Raw genomic sequence first — 12,209 nt, forward strand, 5'->3', positions numbered from 1 at the left:
CTGAATGCTACAGTAACCTTTCTGAGCGAAAGAAAAACAAAAGATCGAGTTTTGACTAAAGAAAAGTTACATGAGACTGGAGTTTTTCTAAAAAGGTATCCAAACTAATTAATGTCTTCTTTAACACTTCACACCAGCATGTAAATTCCATCTGCTCACGAAGCAAATAAATCTCCCAAAACTAAAACCATATAAAGTAAATGCATTTCACATCTTATGATGAGCATTGGAAACCTACCAAGCATCACAACCACTCTGAAGCTTATGTACTAATTACTAAGCACGTCTGTAAAAATGAAAGTAAAGGCTAAACATTATCGACACCAGTTATCATCATAGTTGCGGTCATCAATGTTATAACAATAGTAATATAATTTAACACTACTAGATTGCAACACGGCATAAAGCTTAATTGTAAAATGGCTGAGCACTGGAAACGAACTACAAAACAAAGCATCATACCCACAAGTTATGTTTGTACACATTAATATAATATAAAGGCTAAACATCATCATTACTGTTACTGTCATATCTTCATCCTTATTCTCACCAACGTCATCATCATTATTTTATGTCTGAAGTATCAGGATTCAGGCAAGAAACACAATCCCGCCCATATATACATATATATATATATATATATATATATATATATATATATATATATATAAAACTATTTCTCTATCCGAAATTAAATCCAAGCCATCTGAATTTGTGGTCAAAATGTTTCCACGTCAGCCGCATCACAGAATTAAATAAAAGAATAAAGTAAAGGCAAATAAAGTATAGGAACTTGAGAAAAGAAATTAAAAGGCTGAAAAAAAAAAAAGTTACTAAACAGAAACAAGATTAATTAAAAATCTCCTAAAGATGTTCACTAGGGAAGTAGACACAATGAATAACAGGTATTCCATAACACTTTATTTAAATCGCTGATCAGAATTATTAATCCTTATCATGTATACATAAAATAATACAATACAGTCTTTTATGAAACATCTTTTCCATCTAAATTTCTCAATAAATATACAAAATTACGTTTATTTTTTTTTTATTATTGATGTTTATTGTCTTTGATGGGAAACTTACCAATGTGGGGACCTATTCCAAGAGATAGCATTATCTTCATAATATCTCCTGCAAAGTTTCCTCTCAGAATTCTCTCTAACTCAGACCATATGCGTTCCCCTGATATTCCACTCAGTCCATCAACGTTTTCTTTGATGGCCTGCAGAGTTCTCTCTTCATGACAATTTGCATGTTCTGCAATGCGACCATAGAACCTGCAATTTAATATTAACTTCAATTATGTACAATTAATTTATCCATAATGTAATACAGGGGGCAAAGGCTAATTGGGATTTTCCAGTCTCTGATAGGTTCAAAAACCCTGATAGAACTGATATCTAACCCCTGTGGTCAATTTCAATGAAGTTCGGAGGACCTAATTAGTCAAATCCACTCTCCTCACCTCCAAACTAGGGCCCCCTGGAATCTTTTAAGATGCGAAAGAGACAGTGGTGTATGGAAAGCAACAGGAAGCTACCACATTTATCTTTCCCAAGAAAACTGCAAACAAAACTGTACTGTGTCACAATGTCCAACGCACTATGTACAGAGGTGCATTCATTACGAGTGACAAAGTCACTGGGATCCGATGGGATGAGCAGTATATGAGAAAAGGCCACCAAAGGGAAAACTGAGAGGTAGAACTTAAACTCAAGGGATTTTATCCAGCATCAGTGCTGGAATCCGGTGTGGCTTGTAGATAAAGCATCAGCAAGCAGAGCTGAAAACCTGGGTTCGAGTCTCGGTGCCGGAGAGAATTTTTCATTGTTTTATCTATCCTTCATCATATAACGCAGAATTCCTGTGCGGAAATATCATATGTACATCATAATAAAATAATCTAAGATATATATACCTGAAGTATCTAAGTATCCTTAAGTAGTCCTCTTGTATCCGAGTACTGGCATCCCCAACAAAAATTAATTTTCTCTGCAATAGATCCTGGTAGCCACCAAAGTAGTCATAAACAGTCCCATCTAGACCTGTAATTTATGTGAGTGTTCAATATATCAAAAGCAAGACTATTGGGAAGCTAAACAGAAAAACAATTCAGAAAAACCAACAATGCCTATTTATCTTTCCTTGAATCAGTCTGTTATAAAAATAAAAGGAATGAGAGAGATAAACAGGATACAGCATAACCTATTTGAAGGGTACACAGGAAAAACGATCAAGGTCCATAAAAAATCGAAATTGAGTTAATAATGGTATCTTATAGTGGAAACGAAGTACTATCATGTGGTCTAGCTAGTAATAAGAAATCATCGTTCTTGACATTCCACTACGTCAATTTCTATTAAATACACACATAACAAAGTATTAAGTAATTAAACTTTAAAATTAGTTTTTCTCTAAACTTTCTAAAATGGACCTTGATCGTTATTCCCATGTACCCTTCATTTGTTTTACTCCAAATTAAGTGTCTGACCATGGATCTATGGAACTGAAATGTTCTGGATTTTCTACTTTTACACCAAGTTCTTTGATACTTGTCATCTTACTCCAGAATAATTCAGTAAACAATACCAAACTAAAATTGTTACAAAAGGAAGTGGGATATTGTGAGAAATATGGTAGAGAATTCAGATAAGAATTTCCTAAGTACAACAGTTATTTCTACATTTTTATTCCACTTTGGCTTCATTTTAGCTGTAACATAGTCTTCATTCCAAACAAGAACACTCCGCATATCAGCAAACATTACTCAAAATCCTTTTGCACCCCAACTGCTGATTGGTCCTATGTTCACACTAGAAAATGAGGGATGTATCAACATGTGCGGAGAAATGACAGATGACATGATATAACAGACAATCATTTTAAGGTAACAACCTAACATAAAGCATGCAATGCATGTGGAATTTTTACAGGAATGTATTTACATTATGAAGCATCCATGTCAGATAAAAGACTGTTTCTAAAGGGTTTTCCCTTACGAGCTTATTATGTTTAAACCTGAATTACTGGAAAAAGGCTAGCCATTATACTATTACTACTGTACTGTAATGCAGCACAAGAAGTAAACTGTTACAAACGGATTGACTGATCGCCATTTCCATCTCTTTGTTTGGGTTAGTCTTGAATGGTGATGCACAATTACATAATCTTATGTCATCATGCTCAATTGCCAATGGTCTCCTAATGACTTTGCATACAAAACACATTCTTCCGTGACAGTCTTAAACAGTTTTCCAACTGTTTCAAATACTGTATCGTATTATTTTCTCCTCATGTTTAGAAAAAAACAGCGAGTTTCCCATTAATACTTAGAATACATGTAACAGGTTTTCTTCCAAACTGAGAACTAATTAATATCGCGTTCTAGGTGACATAAGGAGGTAGTTGATCTTGCAGCCAATAGAAAGGACTTCAGACACGTGTATTTCTGAAGATTATGGGAATATCCAATTTTATAGTTTGATCTACTTCTAAATGATGAAAAGGTGCCACTGCATGGACAAATTATGAAAAATAATGCTTCTTATTCACACAATGGTATTATAATAATGTGAATATAAATTGTTGCAAGTGATACTGTCAGAAGGGATGTTCACGTTAATGTATCAGACTGCCAGAAAGCACGCATATTTTAAAGTAATAACAGAGCCTGGATTTTATGTAATATTAAAATAAGAAATATGTCCATTAAATATGTTGTTGTTGTTTTCTAATGCCAGGCGTTTGACAATGAAGTCATTTGACCTCTTGCACTCCAATATTTTTCAAAGATATTATCATTACCAGCCAATGAAGCACAGATTTTGAGGTGTTCCGAATCCATTTCTTAGTTTGAGTTGCACAATGGGCAGTTAGGGGACTGATATATTCCAATTCTATGCAGGTGTTTGGCCAAACAATCATGGCCTGTTGCCAATCTAAATGCAGCTACAGACGATTTTCGTGGTAAATCTGGAATTAACTGTGGATTTTGATACAGAGAGTTCCATTTTTTCCCTTGGGATTGTGTTATCAAATTTTGTTTGTTGAAGTCTAAGTATGTAAAGTTAATAAATCTCTTCACAGAGTAATACATAGATTTAGTAACAGGTCTGTAAGTAGCAGTGCTGCCCTTCTTTGCTAAAGCATCTGTATTCTCGTTTCCCAGGATTCCACAATGGGATGGTATCCATTGGAATACAATTCTTTTATTGAGTGATATTAATTGAGAGAGCATTTTAGTTATTTCTGCTGTTTGAGATGAAGGTGTGTGTTTAGAGACGATTGATAGAATAGCTGCTTTGGAGTCTGACAATATAACTGCATTCCTAAATTTATTGATGTGGCATAGAAGATTCCTGAGACATTCACTTATTGCAATGATTTCTCCATCAAAACTTGTTGTTCCATATCCAAGTGATCTATAAAGTGAGAAGAGACAGCACATAACACCTGCACCGGCACCTTGTTCTCTGGAGATCAAGGATCCGTCAGTGTATAAATGAAGCCAGTTTTGTGGAGGGCACCTAATATTAATTGTCTCTAAAGACAATTGTTTCAGTATTTCAGTGTTTACTTCTGATTTCAGTATTTCTTCTGTTAAATTTAGATTATATTCTATATTTAATAGAGTTAAAGGGTTTGGTTTAATTTGTAAGTTTTCTTTTAAATTCGGGATATTCATTTTCTGTTTTAATTCTTGAACCATGGATATGAAACTTTTTTGAGTTTTCAATCTACAGAGAGGACTGTATGAATGCCAATTGTTTCCTGGTAATCTGATAAGTTTTTCATATTGAATCAGTGCTTTTTCTTCTATTGTCATTTTGATACTGTCCATTAAATATTTAGGCAAAATATGTAGATAAATATGCAATAAATTTAAAAAAAATATGTAACCTAAAAATCTAAGCTTTACTGAATGGATTTATTTTACACTGAAGTAAGAAAAGAGAGCTTAACACTTGACTCTGTGAGACCTATTGATTGTCACATTTATTTCATTGTAATATTTATAGAATTGTTTCTATCTACCTTACATTATGGGTACGAGTATGCATATGCAAGAAAAAGAAAACAAAACTCTAAGCCCACAAAATAGAACAAAACAATATAAAATGAACAAAACAAGAATAAACAAATCACTTTTATGCAAATTTAATTATATAAATCGTAGCTTGATTCTTTGAAGGTACAATTAACAATTAAATGCATTTAAGAAGCAATACATAGTAGGCCTGGGATTTTTTTCCTTACAAAAGCTTATTTACTGCTGTTACTCTCTAAGGAATATACAAACTAGCAACATGGCAAACAGATGTCCATTCTTTGTCAGAATATGAATCTAGTCCGGCGTAAAAAAAAAATAGTTTGACTGGCACATGCACTAGAGACAGAGGGAAAGACAGTACAAACATTTCCCAAATGCATATTAATTGAGAAGATAGAGGTTCCCCCCCCCCCCCAAAATCAGGTAATATTCTTCAAAATACCAGTACGTGAAATATTTAACATACATCAAAATATGTAACTTAGAGCTTCGAAGTAAGAATCATTTTTGTGCAATTTACGAACATCTTTGTTTTTCTCTTTGCTACATATATAGGCCTAGAAATTTTAAATATCTGGGATCTAGTAATGATAAATAAGGTTTGGTGGTAAAATGTGGTAGGAGGTGAGAAACTTTCGAACTACTTTATTATACATATTTTACACGTGCTGAGAATTTTTATGCATTTGTGATGTGTTTTATATCACACCATGTAACAAGTAATTAGACAATAAATAAATGAATAAAGAACTATTATCACACTAAAATAACTATTTCCTAGTTTGAGGGATCAGAGTAAAAATATTTTGTAGCAAAATGTAATGAATGACTTAAAAGAAAGGCAATTTACCAAGAAACATGGAGTTAATAGTGAGATCTCGTCTATTTGCATCCAGTTTCCAATCAGTTGTGAACTCCACATCAGCATGTCTGCCATCTGTCCTCACATCAATTCGTAACGTTGTTACCTATGACAAATGTGGCATATCACACATATAGAAAGTTGCAAGGATGATTCACTATTACATTTCATAACAAAGACCATTTAAAAAAATAATTTAACTAAATTACAGAAATATATCTTCTAAATTAAAACACAACTAACGTTGTTCAAAACAATTCCTATTAAATAAATGACAGAATAGGCAGTTGTTTTTCTGAACTGTAACTTAAGAACAAAAAATAAAAAACCAATATTCATTATTATTTATTTATTTATTTAATGTCCAGGCATTTGATACAATGTAATTTGTCTTCTTGCTTCCCAATACAATGATGTTAAATCCTGTGGACAGTCCTTTAACTTCGCACACTTAAAAATATATTTATTCATAACTGAGCCACTTTCACAACACAAAACACACTCTGGAGAAGGAACGATGGAGATCCAATGCAGATGAGTGGCCAGAAAGTCATGTCTTGAGGATGATCGGAATACTGCCATAGCATTTCTTCTTGGTCCCTCAGATTCTGGTGATTTGTAGTCCAATAGCGTTCTCCAAAGTTTTCCCTTGCATAAGGTGAGGTTGATCTGCTTTAATTCATGTTTAAATTTTATGTTAATAATGTAGTCGATTGCAAAGTAAAACAATGGCGGTTTCTTGATCTGTTTAATTCTGATACCTCTTTCTGCCAACAAGTCTGCATTTTCGTTTCCCTGAAGTCTGCAGTGAGACAGGACCCAATGTATTACGAGTTCCATAATTCCACATCAGAATAAAAAATTTTGTCATATCTCCCTGTTAATCGAAAACTCATACCCTTGAAAATACTAACAGACAATTATAAACTTGTGCTTTTATTTCTTTGATCAGCCTACAATTTCCTATTTAGCAGCAATTTTAGTTTTAAGAAAATCCAGAGTCGCAGGGACAGTAAGGGAGCCGACAGATCTGAATAATGTGATGTACTGCACTCCACCCCACCCAAAAAAAAAATCTGCAGAAATGTGAATTCTGTCTACCCTTGTGACAGGAGTGAAAGAACGAGTTTTGCTGCCGCATATTTCATATCATCAAAATTTATGTAACTAGAGACTGTGGAATCCCCAGACCTTCTTTTAATCCTCCCACTGTCAATTGCCGATTTTCGTTGATTGCAGCTCGCAGTTGTTTAACATTTTCGGTTATTTTGCTTGTTAAAGGCTTTCCAGATCGTGGACCAATTTCAATAGATTCCCTGTCATATTTGAAGTGTCTGTACTGCACTTTTATCTCGACTTCTCTCATTGAATCATTTCTGAAAGCTCTCTTAATTATTCAGTTAGTTTCCATGGACGAATGTCGTTCAAACTGGAAGCAAAACTTAATGCAGATTTGCTGACCTACTTACTCGATCATTGTGAATGCAACAGTCACACACAGTATACATGTTTATTCAATGGCATCTCAGTCCGACTGAAAACCCAATGAGAAAGTGCAGAGACTTGTTGCTAAGTCAAAACAAAGCAGCATGACCGATTCCAGATTTTTTTGCCTACTTCTGTTTGGTGAATATTCTTTTGTGATGCGAGTTGGTACTTGTGAGTTTTTAAGTTACTCTACACATAATTCTGTAATAGCATGTTGCATTGAAATTTCCCTTTATTTGTAACTTTTTGTTATTATCATTTAATATATTTTATATTATAATTATTAAACCTGCTATCATTAGCAGAGAGAACCAGTTATTAAAAAATTAGAATGACACCACAGGGGTTAAGTAGGCTCACCTCAAAGTTCTCCTTGTCATTTATTCTTGGAGTGATGGTGCCATGTTTTTCGCCTTTTGTGTTAATCATACGGATACTTTCTGCATTGAACATTTCCTTCATTTGATCAGGAGTGGCAGTTGTAGCGAAGTCCAAATCTTTAGGTTGAATCTTCATTAACAAATCCCTGTTCAAAATATAATTTATTTTAGCACATACAATACTCATGCAATAGAATTACATATTTGTCATAACTTCCAATTTGAGGAACTTAAATAAAAAAAAACTTACTGGTATAAAGAGACTTACATTAGAAACTGTACCAGAAAAATATAATAAATAACTTAAGGAATCATTAAATTATTTCTTGTTGCTAACCTCACTGCTCCTCCTGCAATTCTCAGTTCGTAGCCATACTCTTTGAATAAGGATGACAAAGTTGTCAACTCTGGGGAAAAAAGAGCTTTGAATTCTGGCGTATCAAGCTTCATGATCACTGGATAGTCTTTTGATACTGGATGCAGACAGCTGTAACCTTTCTTAACTGGAACAAGAAACTTATTCTTCAATTCCTGTAATTAAGAAACAATGTCCTCTATGAAAAATATTTATATAATCTGGTTACAGTGGCTCAAAATTAAACTTTTCAGAAAGAGTTATTTTTTGTCAGTTATTTTATGACACTATCAACTACTGGGTTATTTAGAGTCACTGGAATTTGAGAATTTGGAGATATGAGGCAGGGGATTACCTGACACATGAAAATTTCGCAAAAAATCCAACCAAGGTAATCAGCCCAAGCAGGTATTGGACCTACACCCGAGCACAGCTCTGGATCAGCAGACAAGCATGCCTACCGCCTGAGCTATGACAATGACTAAAAAGTTATTCATTTGAAATAATAACTTATGACATTTTTATTTATTTCTTTATAAGTGTTTCATTTTAAGCGACCGAAACAAAATAATACGTACATGTAAAATATGATAGAATTGAACAAGGTATTTTTATAAAGAATATATTTCTTGCACACAAAAAAATTTCAAATTTAATTTCCTGCATGTGTATTTACAATAACAAATTATTAAATATAATAACGAGTAAAAACATGTGTATTATGTCATAATTAGAAGGCCTTTGTTTTTCAAATTTTCTTATAACTCTTGGCATAGATTTTACATAGATCTTCTTCACAATAATCTAGAGTTAACAGCGACTAGCCATGACATAATGTGCTTTCTAAATCATTTCAGTTATTACAGTGCGAATAGGCTGTGTAATGTGTATTGGAAACAACTGCTGCTCAGCTCACAAAACTTGTCTATACGATATTCCCAGCCACAATAGCTACTGGAAGTCACAAGAAAATTCCATTAACAAAATATCCTGATACCATTCCAAACAGGACCACAATACACAAGACTACAAACAAAATAAAAAATAGCTAGGTCTATTTTAGACTAGAAAATGGACAAGGTGTAGTCAGGTACCAACAGAAGAGAAGTTCGATGAAACTGGAAATGCTTTGTTCCAATCTCATACTGTGATTTGTTTCTCAGAGAAAATTTACAGAACGAAGTTTGCAAGTATCTGACACTTTAAAACAAATGAAAAACAATATTAGTCTCCAAGAACATTTTCACAATGTGCTAATGCCACTTGGGTAACTATCAATTTTAGTCTTCAGCATAAGCTTTGGTTGTCATTAATAATAATAATAATAATAATAATAATAATAATAATAATAATAATAATAATAATAATAATAATAATAATATAGCATGTTTTCCTCGCTTTTAGTTATCAATTCACATAATTTCTGAACCTATAGCTTGTATCTTTTTGTTGCAAAAACACTTTTAGAAGCAAGCTGAAGTAGAAATACACATGTACATAAAATAATGTAACAAAAATACACAGTAATAACTTTGAAACCAATGAACGTATTTTTATTCTGTTTGCTTTGTGAGATTAACAGAAGTTGGGAGTTTTGTTACACAGATTCTACATGTGCACCTCTGGTTGCCCGTGCAATGTATATTCAAAAGTCAATTTCGTTCAAGTTTTTTTAAGTATAACTGGTGTGATTGTAAGAAAGAGGAAGGAAAGAGCTTAAGATGCTTCCGAAGGACTTTGTGGATAGTTGATTGTGGAATTTGTAATTCTGTGATGCACAACAAATAGACTTTGTTGGACTGTGTTGGAAAGCTTCATATATATTCCTGCAACTTGAGTTTCAGGTACACTCTGTCTTCCTGTAGGTTTTGTCTTTCCTACACTATTAGTTTGCATAAGTTTCTCATACCATAGCCGAATATCATGTCGGTAGAAAATGTTGGTCTCAACGGTAACTAGGAGAGACCTATCTTTTACATACACCGTTTTTCTGCTAACTTAACCTCAGTGGAAATACTACTTGTTATTTTTGTGTATGTAATTGGTTTTAATGCTATTTTTAATTTTTACTATGTGCCAGTGAGGGTTTGGAGGCAACAGTGTACAAGTGAGGGATGTGGGGAGGACAGTAGCTTCCCACCCCCGCCAAAAAAAAATAAATAGAAACACAAAATTAGATTCTGAATTAGGTATAGTCCTACTACAAATTAATGTACCTACTTGTCTTGTCTATACAATCCCAATTAATTAAATATGTAATTTTGTAGAATAAAAATAAATTTCCATAGCATTCATTTTATAAATTGGTGCTGTCTATTGATGTGTATTTATAAACAACACAACCTTCCTATCCCTGTGTCGTAAAAGCTAACGAGGAGCACTGTGTGGAGTGTGATTACACCCCAAGTACTTTTTTGATCTTCGAGAGAAGTGACGTAGATTTATACATTGTTACATGATTTAAACAAGTTAAGAATTAAATTATTGATGATCCCATTTTAACCGCTGCCGCCACCACCACTTTATTGTAATACAGATTTTTGTATGCAGAAAACAGTGCCGTATTGTTAATTATATTGATCAATTATATTAGGCTTATAATGCACACATTAACACATTATGTACAAAACATCATGCAATTCTTCACTCTTAGGGGCCATTTCTAAATTTCAATTTTACATCTGTAAACATAATCTCAAGTACTATGCTAAAATATTAGGAGTTTTGGCGAAAAAAAAAAAGTCAAATTAACCTATACATTAGAGAGACATACGAACAAATAGTACGCGACACAAACTTCCAACTTGTATTTTCTCTAACTCCTACGGTATGGGAATCTGTGACAGGTTAGGTGTGATTATACGAATGTGACTGGTTAGGTTAGGTTAATTTAGGCTATTGGTTTATGTCTTGCATATACAAATGCGACAGGTTACGTTAGTTTAGGCTTTTAGTATGCCTTGTATATACTAAATGAAGTAAAATGTGCGGTTCACGTTCATTTTGAAGTGTTCTATCTCTTTCTTTTGTGTGTTAAATACTCACTTTTAGGTTACCTATATCGATCAATTCTTTCCAATTTTTAGCTATTGTCTAATATGTTTTCAGGTAAATTGACGTTCTACATGAATTTTTTTACATTCCAAACTACTTTCCCTCTGAAAATTAAACCATTTTCCTACTTTCTTTGTAAAAACAAAAACTTCAGTGTCGCGTACTATAAAAAAAACCCACAAAACAAAACAAAAACACAGTATGATAATTGCACGCTCACTTGTCCCATACTAGGAAAATATTGATTTCTTTCTCTATCCCTTCCTCCTCCATCCCCAGTGACGGTAGCCCCACTATCAGTGATAAGGTTAGGTAGGGTATGATGAAATACATTGACAGGTAAACAACACTCACATTATCTTTAGTCAAGACATATTTCCCAATTCTTATGAGCGCTTGCCGGCTACAAGTAAACATTCCTAACGCAAATTTCGGCACCAACACCTCAAACTGTTTACTTTATTTACAATAAGTTACAGATGAACATCAATCGACCTTCAAAATAAAACTTCTACATTCTAACTTTACGCGGCTTTATATAAAATGTGGGTAGTAGTAAAATGTTATCCTCTTCATTCGACAACAGAAATGATAATTAAACCAACACTAAACACACTACTGTCATCATGTTCACTTCACTTCACTTCCCTTCCCTTCCGGCCTAACGACACTACTGCATGCTCAAAAGGCTACTGTGTCATAAATTCAATATTAAAAGGATCCTTGTTGCGATTCGCGTGCAGGCCATTGGCCAAGCTAGTTTGGCGCTGCCAACAATGACATCAGTATCATCAACAATTGAAAACAAAATCCGCTAAATTATCTTTGACAAGTTTCCGTACAAGTAGGTTATAGAACCATCCCAGATCAATTAGGAGTAGGGTTATACCATTTAACTCTAGTTCTTAGGCCATCTGTTATTTTTACATCAAACGTTCTTGGAGAGTTTTGTTATCTGTAGCAGGAATTATTTATTAAGAACTCAAATTTGGAATTCTTTCGACACATTCTGAG

At 33.6% G+C, this 12,209-nt stretch overlaps 1 protein-coding gene across 6 annotated transcripts in view; it reads right to left on the reverse strand.

Annotated features, from left to right (window-relative positions):
* Positions 1 to 11,966, reverse strand: part of LOC138699715 (CCA tRNA nucleotidyltransferase 1, mitochondrial) — a 31,930-nt gene extending 19,964 nt beyond the window's left edge. For 4 of the 6 annotated variants that reach the window (XR_011332064.1, XM_069825803.1, XM_069825804.1 and 1 more), the window contains exons 1-6: positions 11,550 to 11,966; positions 8,124 to 8,317; positions 7,767 to 7,932; positions 5,907 to 6,024; positions 1,925 to 2,051; positions 1,090 to 1,283 (exon numbers count right to left, since the gene is read on the reverse strand). Coding sequence is in view for 5 of the 6 variants with exons in the window: in XM_069825803.1 (XP_069681904.1) it covers positions 1,090 to 1,283; positions 1,925 to 2,051; positions 5,907 to 6,024; positions 7,767 to 7,932; positions 8,124 to 8,317; positions 11,550 to 11,612 (862 nt within the window). In the remaining variant the exon portion in view is untranslated. Of the gene's footprint in view, positions 1 to 1,089; positions 1,284 to 1,924; positions 2,052 to 5,906; positions 6,025 to 7,766; positions 7,933 to 8,123; positions 8,318 to 11,186; positions 11,448 to 11,549 lie in introns of those variants that run through there. The other 2 variants (XM_069825806.1, XM_069825805.1) reach the window with 2 other exon arrangements.
* Positions 11,967 to 12,209: the final 243 nt, after the last annotated feature.

Source organism: Periplaneta americana, chromosome 5 (assembly GCF_040183065.1).
Source record: "Periplaneta americana isolate PAMFEO1 chromosome 5, P.americana_PAMFEO1_priV1, whole genome shotgun sequence".
In the NCBI taxonomy this organism is placed as follows: domain Eukaryota; kingdom Metazoa; phylum Arthropoda; class Insecta; order Blattodea; family Blattidae; genus Periplaneta; species Periplaneta americana.